This window comes from Hippocampus bargibanti, linkage group LG17 (genome assembly GCF_051943395.1).
Source record: "Hippocampus bargibanti isolate YZ-2025 linkage group LG17, ASM5194339v1, whole genome shotgun sequence".
NCBI lineage: Eukaryota > Metazoa > Chordata > Actinopteri > Syngnathiformes > Syngnathidae > Hippocampus > Hippocampus bargibanti.
In genome coordinates, this window is record NC_142750.1 from 2905713 (window position 1) to 2930687 (window position 24975).

Below are 24975 nucleotides of genomic sequence, written 5' to 3' on the forward strand. Positions count from 1 at the left end.
TCCACTATTACTACTACTACTACTACTACTACTACTATAATAATAATAATAATAATAATAATAATAATAATAATAATAATAATAATAATAATAATATCAGTGGTGGAATTAAATTTGTTTTATGACACTTTCTATACGCGTGATGTCTGTGTCACGGTTATTAGCGACAAGGTGGAACGTAAAATTAAAGGTTTCATTTCAGGCGGGACTCGATCAGTGCTGGACTGTTTATCTGCCGCTTCAGGCGGAAGCAATAGTGTGACAGCTATGTACTCTATCGGTTCCGAAAGCTTAATTAAGCAAGCAAGGTAAGGCACTAAAACAATTATTCTGCATACGGTGCATGTTATATATATAGAGAGAGAGAAAGATACATTTATTTTTGGTAATAGAGAAGCAGCATTCATTTAATTCTGTGATTTGCAGTATGGTAATCGAGCTAAATAACTTGTTTTGCCTTTATTAGTCTCGCAGTGGAGACATTAAATTTTTTTTAAACGAATTTATTGGCGGTGGTTTTCACTTTTCAGGGAGATCCAGGAATCTGAACTGCAGAGGTTTTACAATAGATTAATCAAATCGCTCCAAGAGAAAGATCATGGTCACGAGACTGTTGATTCCTTACAAAGACTGCGCCTAATCGTCTCTGCCACAAAGTACACTAAGACGTAAGTTCTTCCGTTCATAACTCCACGCTGTCATTGTGTTTTAAACCTTTAAACCGAGTCCCTTTGTCATGTTGTAATCCAGGGACGGGAAGTAAGAAAGTACAAACACATCGTAGTTTTGCTTAAGATTTTTTTTCTGTCGTTTAAAATCACATGTCTGTAGTTTTTACTCTGTGGTTTGTCAAAATACTGTCGTTTAAATACACTTTCGACACAGTCATTTCATCAATAAGATGATGATGATGATGATGATGATTAAGATCTTGAGTATCTACTTACTCAACTCCAGGTTGCCCCCAGAGCTCCACAAGAGTCTACAATTGCTTCTCTCTTCCCCTGTTGAGCAACTCCAAGTGCTGAGCTCAGCTGTACTCAAAGAGACACTCCCCCTCACTGCTCAGAAATATGGCCAGGATGGCAGCAGTCAGCTGAACAGTCACACAGTTGCCTTGCTGCTCTCTCAGGTGTGCCAGTTATGTCTTATTTGACTCAATGTAATGATGCACTGCTACGTGGTACCACAATCATCCGCTCACCCAACTTAATTCACTGCTCACTACCACAACTAATTTCTTATATTATTTCATCCGCTAAACAGATTCCTGACCTTACGTTAAACATAACCACTGTATGGAGACGTGACATATTTGTATTCGTAATTACTTCACTATTATGCAGGCTGAATCCCGAGATGATCTGTCAGCTCTCTGCACTCAGCTGCTCCGCAATTTGGACAACCGACCCCCAGAAGGGCCGACTCACCTGCTCCTACACACTCTGCCAGTTGTCAACGCAATCCTTACACACTGCCCTGAAAGCTTCACTGAAGGTAACGGTCATACAGTGATACCTCGGTTTACGAATGTTACATTTATGAAAATTTTACCTTGGCATACAAACTATTTTTCGGGATACACACGGAGCTGCCACAATGAGTGATGTGTCGTTCGCGAACTACCCCGTTTTCCTCATCAAGTGTTTAATGCTGATGAAACCGGCCACTCCATTCCATCAAGCCATCAACGACCATCACAAAGGTAAATAAAACGACTTTATTATACAATACAGTTTATTTATTTAATTATAATACCGTAGCACATTTATTATACATAAAATAAGGTACTGTATATTTTGTGTAGTTTTAAGGCTTAAAAAAATTAGAAAGTAGAAAAGTATGTTTTATGGGGACCTGGGAACGGATTATTCTCATTTTAATGGTTTCCTATGGGAAATTATTTTTTTGGGTACACACTTTTCACCTTACACACTCTGGGAACCAATTAAGTTCGTAAGCCAAGGTATCACTGTAATTTATTTATTTGTTTTTTTTGTGTGAACTAACTTTGTTCAACTAAATTCAATTGTCTGAGTCACGTGAGTGACTCTTTCCATACATCTGAATCACTTCAGATAACCTCGCCCTCCTCAATAAAAAGCTCATCGACTGGCTACGCTATGCGAGCACCACGCAAGGAGGCGGGGCTTCCTCAGGAGGTTTCTTTACGGGGTCCAGGTCCCGTCAGGTATGAACTTAATTAAAATCAATCAAGTATCTCCTTTGTACGTTGTCAAATATCTTTTTGTGACCGTTAGCCGCAACCTACCGCAGAGCTGGATGGGACGGTGTCTGGAGATTTCTTCACGGTTCTGTGTGTCGGTCAAGGATTTACTGAAGACCAGTGGATGAACGTTTACACCTTTTCCATGCTACGACATTGGCTCCTCACATTCCACTCTCTGCCCGGCAGCATTGTAGCGGACACTGGTACGAAGTCATGCTTTATAATAATACATTTCATTTATAAGCGCCTTTCAAAACTCTCAAGGTCACATTACAGTCACAGGATAAGTTTTTTTGTGGGTGAGCAGCGGGAGCCACACGCGCCAGCGTTCACTCAACCCAGAAGTAATTCAAATAGATAGAAAGCTTGCTAGCTAGCTAATAGATAGCCACTGACAGCTATTAGATACCTATTGGATAGCTACCTAGCTAGCTAATAGATAGCTATTATATAGGTAGCCAGCTAGATAGCTAGCCAGCCATCTAGACAGCTAAAAGATAGCGATTAGATAGCCATTAGCTAGTTAGCTACATAGCCAGCTAGATAGCTAATAGATAGCTAGCTATAAGCATTTTCTATGTTTGCGCTTTATAATGATACATTTCATTTATAAGCGCCTTTCAAAACTCTCAAGGTCACTTTACAGTCACAGGATAAGTTATTTCGTGGGTGAGCAGCGGCAGCCAGTGTTCACTCAACCTGGAACTAACTCAAATAGATAGAAAGCTAGCTAGCTACCTAATAGATAGCCACTGATAGCTAATAGATAGCGAGCTAGATAGCTAGCCAGCCAGCTAGACAGCTAAAAGATAGCTATTACATAGCCATTAGATAGCTAGACAAATAGAAGCAAAATAGCTAGCTAGATAGCTAATAGATTGCTAGCTAGATAGCCAGCCAGCTAGACTGCTAATAGATAGCTTGGTAGCTAGCTAATTAACTAAGTGTGAGTTCATGATTAAAACGTGAGTACAACTCACTGTATTTTTGTTTCTTTATCCCAACTTTAGCTGTTGTTAAAGTGCTATATAGACCAATGTCTTGCACTGTACTTTGTACAGCTGCCTTCATTTCAAGCTCGTATAACTCCAGACCCATATCATTTAAGAATTAACTCTTTTTTTTTTCTAATGAAAAAAGAGAGTCTAAGGTTTCTAACGCTGCATTGAATGTTTATGTCATCCTAAAACTCAATATTCTGTGGGCCCTGGAATTTGAGTGACAATGACAAAAACCCGGGCACTGGACTGGACAATCAATGAGTTAAAATATCATTTAATTTAATAATAATAATGTTGCCTTTAAGTCCCACCTACCAGTTGTATGTTATGTCGTGACTTGAACAACTCAAATGATTTCACCTTGCCCATTTCAGATTACCTGCTCTGTGTTTTTTTTAAATCATTTTCAGCAAACAGGTTACAGCTAAGTCTCTCCCTCTCTCGCTCGTTTTCAAACGGTAAGCGGTGAATTTGACCCACATGCCCAACCCCATCGTCCGCATGTGCCTCAAAGAAGTGAAATCAATCATTTTCTTTCAAGTAATTCCACTTTTCGCCCTTGGCTCCATGACTAATACAGCTTTTAATCGAAAGCATGATCTTACCGGAAACGCTAACTAGTAACATCTGTGCTAATCACTCTTTCGGGTTTGCTTTGGATGAAAAATCGACAAGAATGAGCGTCTTTTTACTGATTTCGTCAAATTCTTTGTGTATCTTTTCTGCTAATGACCTCTACAATAGCTATTTTATACCATTTCCACATATAGTGATACCTGGTTTTACGAAGGCTTTAGCTAATGAATTTTTTGCCTTACAAACATTAAATTCGCGAGAATATAATCTTGGCATACGAACTAGTTTTCGGGAAACACACGGAGCGCCACATGTGTCGTTCGCGAACAAACCGGTTCTTGGAGCTCCTGAAATGCCAGCCGGCTTTTTTTTCCCCTCTATTCCCCGCCCCCAGTCTTCAATTAAAGCCGCATGTGATTGGTCAAGATCAGTGGTGGAGGAGGGAGGGGACACACGCGCAGGACACACACAGTAGTGAGCGAGCGGGGGGAGGGGTTACAAAAACAGAAACACACCCCCGCACACAAAAGGGAGACGACAGAGCTTGAAACAAAAAATAACAAAAGTGAAATGTGAGAAAATAGATAGAAAACACAGTGAAATTTGGACTCGTTTCAACTTTATTGATAGTTCAAAGGCAGAGTGTAGACTGCAAAGTTAAAATATCCCATCAATCAGCCTCCAAAAATAATCCGCACAAGCCATCTGTACTATTTGAAGAAATCATACAAGCAAGGGAACCAGCTATTAATGAAGTTTCTAGTGTGTCTGCCTGAATCTGTTGCTGTTGAAATATCACAACTTCTAAGATGTACAACTCAGAGCTCCTTGAGACACTTTATGCAAAAAGCTATCCATTCTATCAAGCCATCAATGACCATCACAAAGTTAAATAAAGCGACTTTATTCTACAGTACAGTTTATTTCTTTAATTTCCATACCATATCACATTTATTATACATAAAATAATGTATATTTTGTGTAGTTTTAAGGCTTATTTAGTAGAAAAGTATGTTTTATGAGTACCTGGGAACAGATTATTCTTATTTAAATGGTTTCCAATGGGAAAGTAATGTTTAGAATGCACACTTTTCACACTTACACGCACTTTCTGGCAACCAATTAAGTCAGTAAGCCAAGGTATCACTGTATTATTATTTGACAACCGTGCAGTAGTGCAAATTTTGATCCGGGACCCGTTGTGTTCCAGATGACAAGTCGGAGATCGATGGGTCTGTGGTTTCCATGGTTTCCGTCACTTCGTCCACCAGCCGCCTGCCTCCGAAGGAGCGTCTCCGAGAGAAGGCCTTCCAGTACTGCCAGCGCCTCATTGAACAGAGTGATCGCAGTACGTGTGTTCTACTGTCACTTTAAAACTTAACAATTGGTCATGACGTGTAATTTTCCCTCTTTTTTTTTTCTTTTCTCAGAAGCGCAGAAGAAGATGGATACAGAGCTACAGAAAGCCGTGAGCTCATCTCTTTGTCTTTTTTCAACCAAAGTGTCAGGTTGACAAGGGAGGGCCTAAAATGGAGTCGTGAGGCACCAAAAACAACAACAAATTAACTCATTTGCTGACATTCCCGAAATGATTCGGAATTTGAAAAGTCTGACGTGGTGCGCCATTATGGAATTTGTCCGGGTTTAGTTTTTTTCTTGCGGGAGTGCCGGTAAAGCACTGGTCAGACCTCTGGCAATGTTTTTTCCCTTCCACAAGGGGGCAGCATTTCCCTGATTTTCTATGTTAGCGCTTTGTTGCTGCTTCAGCTGTTGTTAAAGCGCTATATAAACCAATATGTATGTATTGCATTGTATTTTGAACATATGCCCTCATTTCGAGCTCATATAACTCCAGAACCGTATCACTTAGGAATGAACTCTTTTCTTCTCATGAAAAAAGAGAATCTAAGGTTTCTTACACTGCATTAAATGTTGATGTAGTCTTAAAACTCAATATTCTGTGGGTTCTGCCATTTGAGTAAAAATGACAAAAACCCTGGCAGTGAAATGGACACATTTTTGCACATTGTCTGGCAGTCAATGAAACTAATTTCACAATACAATACATATTGATTTATATAGCGCTTCAACAACAGCTGAAGCCGGAATAAAGCGCTTTATTTATTTCCTCCCTCAGTGTTTGGTGGAAGCGGTGTGCATCCTGGACTGCGTATGCCTGGAGGACGCGTCTTTTGTTTACAGAGTGTTCCCATGCATCAAGGCGCTTTTTGGTCGTCTCAGCTCTGACTTGACATTCGCCAGAGTCTTGCTTCCTGTGGCACAGTTTTATCTTAATCATGGCACGTATAAACACAACACGATGGTCACATACTTCCCTCAAAACATCATTTTCACCAGTGGATCAGGGAGGTCATGGTGAATGGTCAATGTGCATGTCGGCTACAAGCTAAATGTTGGGAGGAAGTGAGTTCCAGAGTTTGTGGGCAGAGCAGCTGAAAGCTCTGTCCCCCATCGTGCTGAGACAGGCAGGGGGGCACACTGAGGTGGAGGGAGGAAGAGGATCTGAGGGAATAGAAATTTGAAGAAGGTCGGATAGGTATGGGGGGCAAGATTATGGATAGCGTTAAATGTATAAAGAAGAATTTTAAAGTTGATTCTATATTTGACCGTATGCTGTAGCATCCATTGACGAAAAGAGTCTCACATCTCACATAAATCCGCTTGAATTCCAAGCTGCGACAGATACGCATCGACGCTCCTTCTCATTTTGAATGTATTCCGACTTACAACCATTTCGATTTACAACCGTTTGGTCAAAACGGAACTCGGTCACAAGTCGGATGTTACCTGTATTATATATGAAAACGTTTTTTCAGTCATTGAAGGTGCTCCTTATATATGGAAAAAGTTTGAAAATACGCCATTCATTGGGGGTTTGCATTATACTCCGGTGCGCCTTATACACCGGAAAATACGGTAATTGTTGGCTTCCACTGTGTCCTAGGTGAACTTGCCGCTGTCGAGTGTGACAGCGTATGGAACCTGGTCTTCGCTCGTTTCCCCGCCGAGCTCTTTAACGACCCCTTCCTGGCTTACGAGCTTCTGCGCTTCCTGCGACTCAACCTCGAGAATGTGCAACTCCGGGTTCCTCAGTACACACGTTACTTCCCAAACCTTCTCAAGGTAAAAACAAAATGGAGGGTGAAATAGTATGACGCAAACTTGTCAATAAATGGCGGCATTTCCTGTGTCTCTTCAGTTCTTAGCGTGGGACAGCCCTGCGGTGATTGTTGACTTTGTTGATCTGCTGCCCTCTATGGTGACATCTGGTACTTCGCTTGAGCTGCTGCATACTTTGTTGGACCTCCCTTGTCTTTCGGCTTCTCTGCTCTTGCAACTCAGGTACACATTTGCCAGATCCGGGGGGGATGGGGTGGGAATATAATACAGTGATACCTTGGCTTACAAACGCTTTAGCTAACGAACTTTTCGCCTTCCGAACGTTAAATTCGCAAAAATATAATCTTGGCATACAAACTATTTTTCGGGAAACACACGGATCGCCACAATGAGTGATGTGTCGGTCGCGAACTAGCCGATTCTCCTAACAAGGAGCTGAAAATGGCAGCTGACTTTTTTTTTGTCCTCTATTCCCCGCCCCCGGTCTTCGGTTAAAGCCGCACGTGATTGGTCAAGATCCGTGGTAGAGGAGGGAGGGGACACACGCAGCAGGACACACTCAGCAGTGAGCGGGAAAGGGGTTACAGAAACACACACACAAAAGGGAGACGACAGAGCTTGAAACAAAAAAACAAAAGTGAAAAAAACAAAAGTGAAATGTGAGAAAATAGATAGAAAACAGTGAAATTTGGACTCATTTCAACTTTATTGATAGTTCAAAGGCAGAGTGTAGACTGAAAGGTTAAAATATCCTATCAATCAGGCTCCAAAATAACCCGCACAAGCCATCTGTACAATTTGAAGAGAACATACAAGCAAGGGAACCAGCTATTAATGAATTTTCTAGTGTGGCTGCCTGCATCTGTTACTGTTGCGATATCACAACTTTTAAGATGTAGTAATAATACAGTAAAGTCTCGTTATATCGATATTCAAGGGAGTCCGAAAAAATATCGATATAACAGGGACTATCGATATATCCGACCCTGTTTGCATGTAATTTTCTCCGTGCGTGCATAGAAATAGTATCGATATAACCGGGACTATCGATATATCCGATATCGATATAACGAGACTTTACTGTAATAATAATAATCCATTTCATTTCTAACCGCCTTTCAAAACTCTCAAGGTCACTTTACAGTCACAGGGTATGTACAACCCAGAGCTCCTTGAGACACTTTATGCAAAAAGCTATCCATTCCATCAAGCCGTCAATGACCATCACAAAGGTAAATAAAACGACTTTATTATACAGTACAATTTATTTCTTTAATTACAATACCATATCACATTTATTATACATAAACTAAGGACATACAGACGTACATAAACTAAGGTATATTTTGTGTAGTTTTAAGGCTTACAAAATTAGAAAGTAGAAAATTATGTTTTATGGGGAACGGATTATTCTCATTTTAATGGTTTCCTATGGGAAATTAATCTTTGGAATACACACTTTTCGCCTTACACACACTTTCTGGGAACCAATTAAGTTCGTAAGCCAAGATATCACTGTAATAATAATGTTTCCATCAACTCTTGCCCATGAATGTTGCAGGTCAATGTCTCTGCCCATTTCTGATTCGGGAGGGCGTAGCCTAGCATCAATGGATGCATTCCGAAATCCATCTTACCGAGGGTTATTCCTCTTCCTACTTCGAGGTGAAGCAGGGACAGGTAAAAACACAATGTTTTTACCCAAAATATTGTGGGTTACGGATGAGTGTTGACAATAATATTCAGGCTACGTTCAACGGCGTATTTTCTCCAATGACGACGACACTGGTATTATTTTCCACAGGTGATACAATTGACCGACTGAGCACACTCCTCCAACTGTTATCGGAAGCCGTCGATTGGCCAAGAGTTATTCAGTGCGCCCAGACTGTCCCGATTTTGCTGCACATTTTCTTCAACACGGTCATGACAGTGAGAAAAATCAATGATTTACAGATTTGTTTTCCATTTTCCAAAGCTACGGTAACCTTTTCCATTACACAAAAAAAAAAAAAAAAATAGCACATCACATGACCAAACAAAACTGTCCCAAAAAGTATCAGCAATATTTATTGTTTGTGTATTTAATTATGGGTTTTATTTATTTATTTATTAGGTTATTCATTTTATTCATTTCATTTATTCAGTTATTTATTTGTCTTTGTGTATTTAGGCATGTATTTATTTAGCTATTTATGTATTCTTTATTTATTATTTGTGTATTTACGGTAGAGTGAACGCTGGCACGAATGGCTGCCACTGCTCACCCACACAAAAAAATCCCGTGACTGTAAAGTGTCCTTGAGAGTTTTGAAAGGCGCTTAGAAATTACATGTATTATTATTATTATTATTATTATTATTATTATTATTATTATTATGATTATTATTACGTATTATTATTTCTCATTATTATTATTATTAGTATTAGTATTAGTAGTTAAAAATAAGTAATTGTCACCATGCCAAAAAATATTTGGATTGGATTGGATTAGCCTTTATTAGTCATTTCTCAGCAGCAAAGTGATGAAAGTAAGAGGAAAGGAAGAAGTAGAAAAACAAAATACAGGAGCTGCTGTAAAGGCGGCCACTCTTGAAGTCCACACAAAAAAAACCTAAATAACAAATAATGTGACACAAAAAAAGACAGACCGTCATTCAATCTTAAGCACTTTCTGAACCTTATTTGTTGTTAAGCAGTTGTTGATGAAAGAGTAGAGGATCAAAGCATCCTTTTCACCAGTGGATCAGAGACAACATGGTGGAATATACACGTCAGCTACAAGCTAGAACTTGAAAGCTAACTCGAAGCTGTAGCATCCTATTGACAAAAAAAAATAGTGTCTCACATCTCCTGCCCCACATAAATCCGCTTCAATTCCAAGCGGCGACAATTCCACAAATGCATCGGCGCACTGCGCTGACGCTCCTTTTAGGTTAAAATCGGATAAATTCCTGTTGTCACACCTGATTTATGCCGAGTTGTATGTTTTAGGTTGCCGACAGGCCGCTTTTAGGCCAAGTGCTTTTGGTGCTCCTGGAGAGAAGCAGCCTCCTCCTCAACATCCCAAAATACATTGCAGAGATCCACAGGTACACCTCAACGCGCACAATGAAAGCAAAGTACTCATGCTCATTTGCATACCAACATTGTCCTTGCAGGGTGTTTAGTCGTCAGCTGACGAAATTGTGCAAACTCCACCCCTCTTTGGTTATTGACCAATCCCACGAGTTGCTGGAGTTTGCCGGAGCTACGTCCAATGTTTACAGCAAACAAGAAATCTACACACATGTGGTGAGTACAAGCGAAATGGATCGTGATTGCGTGTCTGAATGAACCAGTAGCTGGTCCAATTTTTTTTTGTGCAAAAGCGCTAACCTACAATGACCACAATTTCTCCTGTGTTCTACAATACAATACAGTTCTCTGTCTTCTTGTTGTCCCAATACTTTTGCTGAGGTACAATATTTTCTTTCCAAATATAAAAATACGGTCGCCCTTCCCACACTCGAAGACTTGCACACTGCAAGGAACCAAAAAAGGGCACGGAAAATCTTACTGGACCCTCTGCATCCTGCTCACCACCTTTTCCAAGTGCACCAAATCCAGCAACATTTAAATAGCTTCTTCCCCCAAGCCATTAACTCATTCACTGCCAGACGATGTGCAGAAATATGTCCGCTCCAGTGCCAGGGTTTTTGTCATTGTCACTCGAATTCCAGGACCCACAGAATATTGACTTTTATGACTACATGAACATTCAATATAGCGTTACAAACATTACATGCTCTTCTTTCATCAGAAAAAGAGTTAATTCCTAAATTATATGGGTCTGGAGTTATATGAGCTTGAAATGAGGGCGGCTGTCCAAAATATAATTCAGTACATACATGTTGGTTAACTGGCTTGCTCTTGGCTATCTGGCTATCTATTCGCTATTTATTTGCTATCCATTAGCTAGCTAGCTATTAGCTGTCTAGCTGACTGGCTGTGAGCTGGCTAGCTGTTGGCTATCGGGCTATCTATTCGCTATTTATTTGCTATCCATTAGCTAGCTAGCTAGCTATTAGCTGTCTAGCTGACTGGCTGTGAGCTGGCTAGCTGTTGGCTATCTGGCTCTCTCTTAGTTATCTATTTTCTATCCATTAGCTAGCTAGCTAGCTAGCTTTCTATCTATTTGAGTTACTTCGGGTTTGAGTGAACGCTGGCGCATGTGGCTGCCACTGCACACGCACAGAAAAACTTTATCCTGTGACTGTAAAGGGACTTTGAGAGTTTTGAAAGGCGCTTATAAATGAAATGTATTATTATTATTATTATTATTATTATTATTATTAGGTCAGCGCTTTATCAGCACCCAAGTATGAGAAAAACCAGCATTCTGAAATGCATCTCTCTGTAGGTCTTGGCGCTCGGGGAGTACCTTTCTGTGTCATATGATTCTCGCTGCTCCGTGAGGCTCATCACTTTGTGTTTTGAGACCTTGGAAGCGGTGCTGTTTGAAATTACATCATCTCCGCCGCTCCCTGGAGTCGGTTGCCCCGCCCCTCGCGTCATCACCACTCTCATGAGCGCTCTCGCTAAGCTGGCGTCACGATCTCATGACCTGATACCCAGGTAGCGTTGGGGGAAATACACTGATACCTCAGTTTACGAACCCCTTGGCTTACGAACCTTTCGGTTTACGAACGTTACATTTATGAAAATTTTACCTTGGCATACAAACTATTTTAAAAGATACACACGGAGCTGCCACAATGACTGATGTGTTGTTGGCGAACGAGCCCATTCTCCTAACAAGAAAATGGCAGCCGACTGTTTTTGTCCTCTATTGCCCGCCCCAGTCTTCGGTTAAAGCCACGTGATTGGTCAAGAATGCAGCAGTGTTGGGCGGGGTTAAATATTAAAGAGACAGGCAGACGACAAAGTGAGAGTGATAAAATGGATAGAAAACAGTGAAATTTGGACTTCAAAAGCAGAGTGTAGACTGCAAGGTTAAAATATCCCATCAATCAGGCTCCACAAATGACCCGCACAAGCCATCTGTACACTTGATGCAAAAAGCTATCAACCCAGCTAAACAGAACACGATTGATGAGGAACTAGGTAAAATTATCGCAGAGAAAGCACCTACAAGGGATCATTCCTCAAGATGGTGAAAATTATACAGTATAGTTTATTTCTTTAATTATAATACCATAGCAGATTTATTATATATAAAATATGTAAATTTTGTGTAGTTTTAAGGATTAGAAAGTAGAAAATTATGTTTTATGGGGACCTGGGAACGGATTTTCTCAGTTTAATGGTTTCCTATGGGAAATTAATTTTTGAGATACACACTTTTTGCCTTACACGCTCTGTCTGGGAACCAATTAAGTTCGTAAGCCAAGGTATCACTGTACCGTACGATTTGAATCAATTGCTGGTGGACCGCTTACGTTTTATGTTCCCAACGTAGAGTGTCGCTGTTCTTCTCCAAGCTGAGAAACGTCTCCAGCGGAGGCTCCGTTTCCTGGTGCGACGATGAAGAAGACCTTGTTGCCATACTAACTCTCGGGGAGGAACTTTCCGCGCTTTTGAAGACGCCCGGCGTGGCTCAGAGTATCCTGAACCCACCGCCGCACGTCACCGCGCCGCGGTGGCACCGGGACGCTAACGTGGCCGCGCCGCTCCAACTGCGAGCGCTCACCAGACTAGCGCAGGCGCACACGTCGCACACTCAACACACACCCACTTCACCGTCACACCGCGCCAGCATGTAAATTAACATCAGCGCCCAAACATTTTCTATTCCGTTCCTCATTTCGGTATCGGGCTCATGAACAGGAAATGGCACACGAAAAATACCCAGCCGAAATTCAAACCCGGAATATTTGCCTCACGTGCGAAACAAACGCACTATTCTCCCGCCTTAGCATTCGTGCCAATGTGGTAAAACATTTTTTTTGCACTTTTTGCAAACTGAACTGCTCTATTATTACACGTTTATCCAGTTTATGCTGTTAAATCGTGCTTTCAAAAAGTTGTTTTCTAGACTTGGAACGGATTATATTGTTTTACATTGATTATAATGGAAAGTGCTGTTTCGGTTTTTGAACAAAACGGTTTTTGAATCGGTTTCTGGAACGGGTTATGGTCGAAAACCGAGATATCACTGTACAGCATCTGTAAAGTGACCTTGAGAGTTTTGAAAGGCGCTTATAAATGAACTTTATTATTACAGGCGATATCTATATCGATAGTCCCGGTTATATTGATACTATTTCTATGCACGCACGGAGAAAATTACATGCAAACAGGTTATATATCGATAGTCCCGTTTATTATATTTTTTCGATGAATATCGATATAACAACTGATGAACAACTGTGACGATGACCCAATGACAAGACACCCAAGAATCGCTTGTAATATATTATGTCTTCTTTATTTTTTTTACTCATGACAGAAATTTAAAAAAAATACAAAATAGATCATCTTATTTCTGAAAAAAAATAGATTTCCCAATTTCCCAATTCTCCAGAGCATGTTGACCAGTTAAAAAAAAACGTTTTAAGGAGTACCGTATTTTCTGGAATATAAGGCGCACCTTGAACGAATGACATATTTTCCATACATAAGGCGCACCGGATTATGAGGCGCATGGTCAGCTTTAACAAATATAGATATATATTTTAGGTGCGCCTTATAGTGCAGAAAATACGGTACTTGAAATACAGACGTTGACATTGTAGAAAAGTGCTTACAGTTTTGCCAAAAAGTAAAATAAAATATATCGGGAACCTCAAATTCGAATCTTCATTCATTCAAACTGTCTCAATTCAATATATATTGACGAATTGTGACACATTTTGTTTTTTTAAAGAATTACTACTTTCAATTTTAATCAAAATGCCTCATGTGGGCCTGATTCTGATATTCCAAATGAACAAAAACTTAACTCATTCACTGCCATTTCTGAATTTATTCAGTAATTTAAAATACGACGTGGCACGCCATTCCCAAATTTGTTCTGGGTTTTTTTTTCCTCATGCTTGGGTGCCGATAAAGCGCCGGCCATGGCCTCTGGCAATGTTTTTCCCATTTCTCCATGTTAGCGCTTTGTTACAGAATGTTCGTAAGTAGGGGAGCGTTTGTATAATGAACATCAGTCAGCGATTCAGATATTTTTAGGCCAGCAGAGAAGGCTTTGCAGGCCCTGGCGGCCTGGTTAAATGGATACAGATCTGACATTTGAAGAGGACATTTTTTAAGTCTGTATAAACCAATATGTATGTATTGCATTGTATTTTGGACAGCCGCCCTCATTTCAAGCTCATATAACTCCAGACCCATATCATTTAGGAATTAACTTTTTTTTCCGATGAAAGACGAGAGTCTCAGGTTTCTAACGCTGTATTGAATGTTTATGTGGTCCTAAAACTCAATATTCTATGGGTTCTGGAATTCGAGTGACAATGACAAAAACCCTGGCACTGAATTGGACACATTTTTACACATCGAGTAAAAAGAGTTGAATTTTGGCACATCATTAATGGGAACGTCACCAAAAGTATTGATTTTCACCACTCTCGCTTATGTTTTCTCAGCCGGTGACTCTCGGCGTTGATTAAAAAAACGGCTCACCGTCACCTGGAGGTCTCCAGCAAGGGTCGAGGCAAGTAGAGATACCTCCAGATGGCGTAGTAGTGAATACCTGCTCCGGCTGCCACAAAAAGATGCCAAATGGCGTGGGCGAACGGGACAAAGCCGTCACTCTTGAAGAAGACCACGCCCACCGCGTAGAAGAACCCTCCCATGGCAAGTTCACACACGCCTGCATGGTCCACCTGCGAGATGATTCAGGTTTTTTTTTTTTCATTTTGGATTCCAAACAGGAAAGAAATGTACAGGGTTCAACACAAAGTCGGTTTTTATGTTGTGGTAACCCTGTCAGAGGAAATTATTTGCTATTTAATGAGCTTGACAGCTTGTTCAAGCCATTTCTTATGGAAGGGTTGAACTTGACACCGGCAAAACAAAACAAAAAGAAATACTACTACTACTACTAATACTAATAATAATAATAATAATAATAATAATAATAATACATTTCATTTATGAGCGCCTTTCAAAACGCTCAAGAACACTTTAGAGTTACGGGATATTTTTTCTGCGGGTGAGCAGCGGCAGCCACACGCTCCAGCGTTCACTCAACCCGGAAGTAACAAAGTATAAAAAGTAAAAAAAAAATTAAATAACGTGACAACACAAAGACACAGAAAGTCATTCATTCTTCAGCACTTTCTGTACCCTCTTTGTGACATGAAGCAGTTCTTTGGATCCTGCAATTTGAGTGAATGTGACAAAAACCCTGGCACTGGAATGGACACATCATCCGGCAGTGAATGCAGTAAACAAAATACAAGAACAATAGATTAAATGCTATGAGTTATGAAATTTGAACTGGTAAATGCTGCCCCCTTGTTGAAGGGGAAAAAAACATTGCCATAGGTCTGACCGGCGCTTTCTCAGCACCCCCCCCCCCCCACAAGTGATCTTCAGAAGGCTCGAATCAAGCCGTTAATACGTGATTTTTACATTTTAAAAATGTTGTCTTGGCGTCCATCAGATTGTCCCCCAAAACTTTGAGAATGGCTAACCCGGACTGTCTAGCATAACCCCTAACGCTTTGAAGCGACTTACCATAGACAGAATAACCAGAGCGGGAACAGCTCCCATGGCGACATATCCCAGCAACTCCACTACCTTATACCTGCCAAGAGAAACCACCAAAGGACAACCACCACCAACCTTTATTCTGCTTCTATGCAAACAATGATGCCTAAACACCTGCGAACATTTGGTCTCAGCCACAGTACTGTGTGTGAAACAGACACAGCCCAGTTAAACTGTCATCTTCATCTAGGACACTGGTGTCAAAGTCAAGGCCCGCGGGCCAAATCCGGCCCGCCACATCATTTTTTTCGGCCCGCGAAAGCAAATCGCACTTGTTAAATTCCATGATGATTGGTAAAATCTGAGGCAAAATTTCATATTTTTGGATGTCAACCACAATAAAAGTCATTATTCTTGACTTCAGATTTGAAAACGAGTTATTCATTAATTTGCTGTGTGCTCTATATGTAATATTTGAAGGGATTTAAACATCCCCCAAATTCATAACGACCCTCGAGAGGAAACCATAACTACAATGTGGCCCGCGGCAAAAAATGACTTTGACACCCCTGATCTAGGAGATCTGGCCATGGGCAGAAATTAGGACTTGGGAAACTCCTTTGTCACAGGAGGACTTGAAACTCCTTCACAGGAAGAGCTCATTAGCCAGGTTACAAATGTATCATTTCGTGGAAAAGACAACCAATTGAAATACAGTAAAGTCTCGTTATATCGATATCGGATATATCGATAGTCCCGGATACTATTTCTATGCACGCACGGAGAAAATTACATGCAAACAGGGTCGGATATATCGATAGTCCCGGTTATATCGATATTTTTTCGGACTCCCTTGAATATCGATATAACGAGACTTTACTGTATCTGTTTTATTGCTTATAGCTGTTGGTGCTTAGAGGTGTGGTGTTCTAATCAAGAAAACTATGTTTTACTAATGTATCACTTTAATTTGCATATACTCTCAATAAATAGCTTGGCAGTGGGCTGCAGAATTTGGGGCGTCTGTCATACATAAATGACTACGTCTCCTGCCGGCAGTAAAAGACAATCTTTCTGTGTCCGATCCTTTGTCCACAGTGTCCTATGGAACATTTCTGGACAAAGATGACGTTACCTCTCATGGAAGAAGAAGACATAGAAGGACCCGAAACAAGCCATGACCCAGATGAGCCAGCGCATGTGGCAAGCCCAGGGGCCCAATTCCCTCAGCATCAACCTGTCCACAAACACGTCACGAAAAAAAAAACGTCACAGCGCCTCCGACGTGACCTCACTCACCCGTCGCATCGCATCATTTGTGTTCCTTTGCGCTCATCCGCAGAACCCACCAGGGAGAGTAGGAGGCCGCTATGAAGAAGTAGATGGCCATTCGGTCAAACATGTGGAAAAGTTGCTCCACGTTCCTCCAAAAGAGAATGAAAATGTAGGGTTAATATCAATAAATAAATAGATATGTATATACAGGTAACATCCAACTTACGACCGGCTCAACTTACGACCACCCGTACTTACGACCACGACCTCCAGACCCTATTTTTACAATTTTAATTCTACGCCTGGCACCGCAATGCGCTAGCAGGTCGGCAACGCGTACGATAATTTTGGCTAGCCAGCCAGCATCTCACTCTCGCACAGCAATCGACCGCGTGATGGCACGAGAGGGGGGAGTTAGCGAGTCATTTAGCCTCCGAGTCTCTATTCAACATTTTGAATGGATTTCGACTTACGACCATTTTGACTTACGACCGTTTGGTCAGAACGGAACTTGGTCGTAAGTCGGATGTTACCTGTATATATATTTTATATCGATAATCAAGGTCCGAAAAAATGGGAATCGATATATCCGACCCTGTTTGCAGCCGTGCATGCATAGAAATAGTATCGATATAACCGGGACTATCGATATATCTGATATCGATATAACGAGACTTTACTGTAGCGTGATACGGATTGTTTTTCAGCATTTTTGGCCACGACATTCATCAAGCGGTTGCGCCTTTTCCGCAGCACCAATAGCCCAGCACCGCTTTTGATTGGGAGGAATCAGAATCAGAATCAGAATCAGAATCATCTTAATTGCCAAATATGTAGAACACACAAGGAATTTGTTTCCGGTAGAACACGCTGCACTAGTATCGTTGTCAAAAACACTGCTAAGTGGCACTAGGAATGTCGGTGCCATTTGATCATCATCGTTGGCTATTAGTCAGCTACCTAGCTATCTATTTAGGTAGCTAGCTAGCTATATATTAGCTATATAGCTATCTGGCTAGCTATATATTTGTTATCTATTAGCTCTATTAGCTTGCTAGCTAGCTTTCTATATTTTGAGTTACTTCCGGGTTGAGTGAACGCTAGCGCGTGTGACTGCCGCTGCTCACCCACAGAAAAACTGATCCTGTGACTGTAAAGTGACCTTGAGAGTTTTGAAAGGCGCTTATAAATAAACTATATTATTTATTATTGTTATGTATTTGCTATCTATCTTGCTAGCTGCCTATTTAGCTCACTATATATTAACTGTCTGGCTAGCTAGCTAAATGAATCGCTGGCTATTAGCTGTCTATTAGCTGTCTATTAGCTAGCTAGCTTTCTATCTATTTTGAGTTACTTCCGGGTTGAGTGAACGCTAGCGCATGTGACTGCCGCTGCTCACCCACAGAAAAACTGATCCTGTGACTGTAAAGTGACCTTGAGAGTTTTGAAAGGCGCTTATAAATGTATTATTATTATTATTATTATTATTAAGATAGGAATGTATTATGTAAGTTAATTTAATTGAGCTCATCATCAATTAGCGCTCACATATTTTCAACAAACCGACATTTCCTCGTCTCGTTTCTCGTATGAGGTGTTTCGTAATTGTGACGCTTAATATTTTTATCACCAGGTCACATCTGTTGTGTATCCCAACTCCTCTGGCTATGTTATAATTAATGTATGTTAATTTAATGAACTAACCGTGTGTGTGTGTGTGTGTGTGTGTGTGTGTGTGTGTGTGTGTGTGTGTGTGTGTGTGTGTGTGTGTGTGTGTGTGTGTGTGTGTGTGTGTGTGTGTGTGTGTGTGTGTGTGTGTGTGTGTGTGTGTGTGTGTGTGTGTGTGTGTGTGTGTGTGTGTGTGTGTGTGTGTGTGTGTGCGACTCCAAGCACAAACATCCCCATCTGGCGTATGTTGCCAGATGTGATTCCCAAACACGGCGACACCTGAGGTGGTTGATTTTCCAAGCTGCCGTGTGGAAGAGAGTGGAGGTGACAAAGAGGCCAGTGAGTCCGCTTCCATAAAGCCAAGCGGCGACACGATGCCATTGGTCCCCCGACAGGAAGTACAACAAGGAACCACCCAGCATGCTCGGTAGGATCCAAAACTGGCAAGGCAAGGTAAGGAATTTGTTAGTATTATTTTTTTTTATATTATTTTATACGTATGTGCGAGCGCTCAGTCGTACAGGAGTGGTCCATCGGTGAGAAGGTTTCTTCAGCCGTCATCTGTACTTCTTTGAAGGTGTAGGATGTTTCGCTTCTTATCCAAGAGGCTTCGTCAACGAACTATTTTTTTTTGCTGGTAATTTTGGCCCTATATATATATATATATATATATATAAAATATATATATAGCCAAAAAATATATAGTTATATATATATATATATATATATATATCCCTACTGTCCAGACGTGCTGCTGCCAGACTCTGCTATGATTGGTCCTTGCTCTCAGGTTGAGGGGAGCAGAGGACTACTCCCTGCGGCTACACTGATTACTTCTATTGTCACTGACTGATTACTTCTATTGTCCTGCCTGAGTATGGGGTCTACGGCTGGCCTGGTTGCCCCATTTGATCTGGTATCGCCTCATCAGCATAACTAAGCCTATGTTGCCTAAGAAGTCTCTTGTAGGAACGATCCAAATTGAACCTCACCCCACCGTGGCGATTTAGTGAAGGGTTTTGCTGTTTTATGAAAATAGCTTCTTTTACTCCCCTTTCAAATTATACAGACGCTCCCCTACTTATGAACATTTGTGTTACAAACAACGCTACATATGAACATTTTTGTAGTAACATATGTAGTATTCGCTCCAGTTGCACATGTACATATCTTTATAGAGCATACATTTTATTAAATGTTTATCTTTCAGTACAAAGCAGGTTTTTTTTTTTTTTTGCCTTTACTGCGTGAACATTTCCTCATCTTCTTGAAACGCTTTCCTGACATTGCTCACATTCCTGTCCCCCCCCCCTTCTCCTCGCCCAGTTGCCGCCTCTGCCGAGTGACTCTGCGCTTTACACAAGGTGAACATGCGTGTTGGTGCTTGCGACTGTCATCTTTCATTCACTGGCAATCCCACCCAAAGCGTCATGGAGGGGATTACAGCAGATTAGGGAACGCTACAGGCTGAATGGCGGATTACAGCCGGTTGCAGAGAGTCCCGAATCCGCACTATTTTGCCTCAATCCTCTCGCATTTTTTTCAAGGGCTTTCACTCAACTGACATCACTCGATGCAAATAGACTTGGCAATGATTGCCAACTATGGAGTGGTCCATCGATGAAATGTTATCAACATCGCAGGGATAATACTAGTGGGCCTCAATCGGCAATACATATGCACCTAAAAGCTAGCAACCACCCATTTTATATAAATATATATAGATAGATATAAATATATAGTTTGAAAGGGGAGTAAAAGAAGCTATTTTCATAAAACAGCAAAACCCTTCACTAAATCGCCATGGTGGGGTGAGGTTCAATTTGGATAATTCGTACAACCAACTTCTTAGGCAACATAGATTTCGTTATGCTGATGAGGTGATACCAGTTCAGTTGGGGCAATCGGGCCAGTCGTAGACCCCATACTCAGGCAGGACAATAGAAGTAATCAGTGGAGCCGCAGGGAGTAGTCCTCCGCTCCCCCCAACCTGAGTGCAGGGACCAATCATAGCAGAGTCTGGCAACGCCACGTCTGGACAGTAGGGATATATATAGGGCCAAAACTACCAGCACATTTTTTTAGTTCGCTGACGAAGCATCTTGGATAAGAAGCGAAACGTCCGACACCTTCAAAGAAGTACAGATGACGGCTGAAGAAACCTTTTCTTCGATATACTCTGTATATTTACAGTATTCATATCCGGGATTGTATTTTATATATATTTTTTGGGGATGACTCACCCCGTGCGTGGCACAGTTAGCGGCGTGTTCATAATGAGTCGGTTGGTATCGCTTGTTGGACGGCGCCCTGCAATTCATGAACCTACCAACAGAAAGGGAACACCTTTGAGTTACTTCCGGGTTGAGTGAACGCTGGCGCGTGTGGCTGCCCCTGCTCACCCACAAAAAAAAAAATAATTCTGTGACTGTAAAGTGACCTTGAGAGTTTTGAAAGGCGCTTAGAAATGAAATGTATTATTATTATTATTATTATTGTTGTTGTTGTTGTTATTATTTGCTTGTCAGGGAGCGGAGTGTTGATGGCATCATTCGTGAGCTCATTACTTTGGTATTTTAAAAACGTGCATGCGGGCGGATTTGGGAGTGTTGGGCAGGATTTAAATGCTGCTCAATCCACATCACGTTCTGGGGAATTTTTAACTCATTCACTGCCAGAAGTGGTATCAAAAATGTGTCCACTCCAGTGCCAGGGTTTTTGTCATTTTCACTTTTTGGCAATTCCAGGACCCACAGAATATTGAGTTTTAGGACGACATAAACATTCAATGCAGCGTAAGAAATCTTAGACTCTGTTCTTTCATCAGGAAAAAAAACATTAATTCCTAATTCATATGGACCTGGAGTTATGTGAGTTTGAAATGAGGGCAGCTGTCCAAAATACAATGCAATACATACATATTGGTTTATATAATAATAATAATCCATTTCATTTCTAAGCGCCTTTCAAAACTCTCAAGGTCACTTTACAGTCACAGGATCAGCTTTTCTACGGGTGAGCAGTGGCAGCCAGCACCCCAGCGACCCTAATGAGGAGTAAGTGGTCTGGAAAATTGATGGATGGTGTTTTTTTGGTGTTTTTTTTCTTTGGTGGGGGGCACTGTTGTGAGCCTCTCAATGGACATGAGTGTTCCACTACAATGTCCCCTAATTGCTTCTGACTGAATTGTGCATCAAAGTGTGTTTGTGTGGTTGGACTGAAGGGAAGAGGAGACTGATCAGAGGAGACATTGTCATCATCAGCCCGACTGTACACACTGTCCCTTCAAACGCAAGCACACACACACACACACACACACACACACACACACACACACACACACACACACACACACACACACACACACACACACACACGCATTCCTGTTCCATTTGAACACTAAATGTCATCCCATTTCCCACTTCAACTTCTTTAAAAACAAAGAAATAAAAAGTGGACTTGAAACTGCAGAAGTGAGGTTTCTGAATGGGTACATTCAAAGTCCTCACCCCTGTAGTGAATTTGGTTAAAATACCGTTTTACTTTTTGCGGTATGAACTTTTTCCTCTCATTAACCATGCACATAAACACACACAGTGAGTAAAAAGTGTGTGTATCCAAGTATAATGAAAATACACACCAAAAAATTTTGGGTGAATTTGTGAGGACCTCTCTCAAACTTTAACAGATGCATATATAGACCCTCTATAAACCTTTAGAATGAAAAACTTGTGAGGACCGGCCAAAAGGTCCTCACTTGTCAAAAATGACCTCACTACGTATGGTATAAAATGTTAGTGGTCCTCACCAGACTAGTCATACAAACACACACACACGCATACATGGAGGCTAAACACAAGTATGTGTATGTGCTTGGAACAAAAAGTAAGAGTTTGGATAAAATAGTCCCATTTCTGTACATTCCATACATTAATCGGATCGGTTACATTTAAGCTGTCTGTGTGTGCATGTGTTTAATTCTGTGCATGTGTGTGTGTGCGTGTTCAGAGGGATTCGTTTTTTTCCAGTCATGCTCAAGTTCATTTCCACTGGGACTCACGCTGGTTCTCACGATTTACAGTATCACCGTCTCCCATGCAAGCTGATCACTGTGCGCATGTCTGTTTGATATTTATTATACGTAATATTAACTCATTCACCGCCATTCACAAATTTATTCGGGAATTGAAAATATGACATAGAGCGCCATTCCCAAAGTTGTTCGAGTTTTTTTTTATGCTTGGGTGCTGATGAAGCGCTGGTCATGGCCTCTGGCAATGTTTTTTTTTCTTTTCCACAAGGGGGCAGTATTTCCCTTTTTTCCCCATGTTTATAATAATAATAGCTAGCTAGCCAGAGCTAATAAATAGCAAATAGCTAGCAAATGATACTACTACTACTACTAATAATAATAATAATAATAATAAATTTCATTCATAAGCGCCTTTCAAATCTCTCAAGGTCACTTTACAGTCACAGGATAAGTTTTTTTCTGCGGGTGAGCAGCGGCAGCCACACACGCCAGCGTTCACTCAAACCGGAAGTAACTCAAATAGATAGAAAGCTAGCTAGCTAAGCAATCATTAGCCAACAGATACCTAGCTAGATAGCCAGCCAACTAGATAGTTTGCTAGGGTTTTAACACTGAATTGAATGTTTATGGAGTCCTAAAACTCAATTTTCTGTGGGTCCTGCAATTTGAGTGAAAATGACAAAAACCCTGGCACTGGAGTGGACACATTTTTGCACATCGTCTGGCTGTGAATGAGTTAAAAAAACAACAATAAAGAAAATGGTAATGTTCATGTAAATAATAATAACAGTAGTTATACAAATGGAAAGAATATAGAAATATGCTAATATCAAACCCAAATGTTCTCTTCTGTAACACACATTTTTTGCATGTCTGGCAGTGAGTTAGTTAATATTAGCTCATATTGTTTTTTGTTGTTTTTTTTTAGGTTACGATTGCCAAAAACAATCAAATTCATGTTTTTTTTCTCCCAGCTATATTGGAAAGGCGGACTCAATCACCATCATCACGTCGTTTGGCAGTGAATGAGTTAAAACGTCATGGACTGTTTTTTGAACTGCAACTTCTTGCAAGGAAAAAGTTTTGTAAAAAAATAAAAATAAAAATAAAAGTTGTTTACCGAATAAGATGCTGCCATTCACACGCAAACTCGCGAAAGCACTTACACACCAGTCCAAAAAAAATCGGACCGTAAAGTCAGCGCACCTGGATGAACCACAACCGTTCCGTTTAAATTCTATTAAAATAAATAAATTTAAAAAAAATCATACTTTCCAAATTTCGTTCCCTTCAGGTCCATCTTGTTCGTGAGTGCGAGTCTCCGTCTATGGATTCCCCATTCCGGATGTCCCACCGTCGTGCGCTCAAGCATAAACACATAAGTCTAGGCGTCCCAACAACGACCTGTAAGTTCGGTCCGAACAATATTGCTGTCTTCCGCCCCCGAAAAAAAAAACAACAACAGAAGTTGCCGCTACAACGTTTCAACGCAACTTTTCACCCGCGTGAAAATGGAAACGGGGATGCATTCCTTTAGCCAAAGCATGGGTGGCGTTCTTGTGTTGATCTGTCGTTGAGTTCTGTGCAGAATCTCAAATGTGCTTGCAGGATGTTCCGCCGGACTGACTGGGCTTGTAATCTCTCCTCCCCCTCTCCTGGACGATGATAATACAGCAGCCAACCAACACTCTTTCCCTCACACAATTTATCTCCTCCCTCAAGTCTGTATTGTATTTTAGCTGTAAATATTTGGAGATGAAACATTGGCCAATCCATGACTAATGCAGTGTTGGGGAACCTCGTACACTTGAAAACAAACTTTAAAGTGAGACACAAACTGCTATCATCGAGTAGCTCGCTATCTATGAGCTGTCTAGCTAGCTAGCTAAATGGCTAGCTGGCTATTAGCTAGCTAGCTTTCTATCTATTTGAGTTAGTTCCGGGTTGAGTGAACGCTGGCGCGTCATGTGGCTGCCGCTGCTCACCCATAAAAAAAAAATGATCCTGTGACTGAAAAGTGACCTTGAGAGTTTTGAAAGGTGCTTAAAAATGAAATGGATTATTATTATTATTATTATTATTATTATTATTATTATTATTATTATTATTATTATTATTATTATTAGCTATCATTAGCTAGCTAGCTTTTTCTGTCTACAGTATTTGAGTTACTTCCGGGTTGAGTGAATGCTGGCGTGTCATGTGCTGCCGCTGCTCACCCACAAAAAAACTTTATCCTGTGACTGAAAAGTGACCTTGAGAGTTTTGAAAGGTGCTTAAAAATGAAATGGATTATTATTATTATTATTATTATTATTATTATTATTATTATTATTATTATTATTATTATTATTATTATTATTAGCTATCCATTAGCTAGCTAGCTA

At 40.7% G+C, this 24975-nt stretch overlaps 2 protein-coding genes and 1 long non-coding RNA gene across 6 annotated transcripts; 2 read left to right on the plus strand and 1 right to left on the minus strand.

Moving 5' to 3' along the window:
• The first annotated feature begins 207 nt into the window (after nt 1–207).
• On the plus strand, nt 208–14672 carry ap5z1 (adaptor related protein complex 5 subunit zeta 1). 3 transcript variants are annotated; one of them, XM_089017967.1, is made up of 18 exons: nt 208–308; nt 531–668; nt 958–1132; nt 1347–1497; nt 2079–2191; nt 2262–2433; nt 3642–3689; nt 5018–5155; nt 5238–5275; nt 5945–6107; nt 6773–6951; nt 7028–7170; nt 8510–8628; nt 8753–8880; nt 9943–10040; nt 10110–10242; nt 11351–11565; nt 12410–13168. In XM_089017967.1, the coding sequence occupies exons 1-18, from the start codon at nt 268–270 to the stop codon at nt 12711–12713; spliced, it is 2496 nt and encodes an 831-aa protein (XP_088874093.1). In that variant the 5' UTR covers nt 208–267; the 3' UTR covers nt 12714–13168. The 3 variants fall into 3 exon arrangements, with proteins under 3 accessions (XP_088874093.1, XP_088874095.1, XP_088874094.1); XM_089017969.1 differs by lacking the exons at nt 11351–11565; nt 12410–13168 and adding an exon at nt 14541–14672; XM_089017968.1 differs by lacking the exon at nt 3642–3689.
• Nucleotides 13357–23998, minus strand: mmd2a (monocyte to macrophage differentiation-associated 2a). The gene is made up of 7 exons (XM_089017970.1): nt 23860–23998; nt 20799–20880; nt 18835–18995; nt 16959–17033; nt 16745–16846; nt 15637–15706; nt 13357–14780 (listed from the first exon to the last, which is right to left on the minus strand). The coding sequence occupies exons 1-7, from the start codon at nt 23958–23960 to the stop codon at nt 14580–14582; spliced, it is 792 nt and encodes a 263-aa protein (XP_088874096.1). The 5' UTR covers nt 23961–23998; the 3' UTR covers nt 13357–14579.
• LOC148885233 (uncharacterized) lies at nt 16930–24631 on the plus strand. Of its 2 annotated transcripts, XR_016117989.1 has the most exons (4): nt 16930–17053; nt 18778–19008; nt 23883–23994; nt 24197–24631. It is a non-coding gene; the product is annotated as an uncharacterized LOC148885233 (long non-coding RNA). The 2 variants fall into 2 exon arrangements; XR_016117988.1 differs by lacking the exon at nt 24197–24631 and having other exon boundaries at nt 23883–24020.
• The last annotated feature ends 344 nt before the right edge of the window (nt 24632–24975 follow it).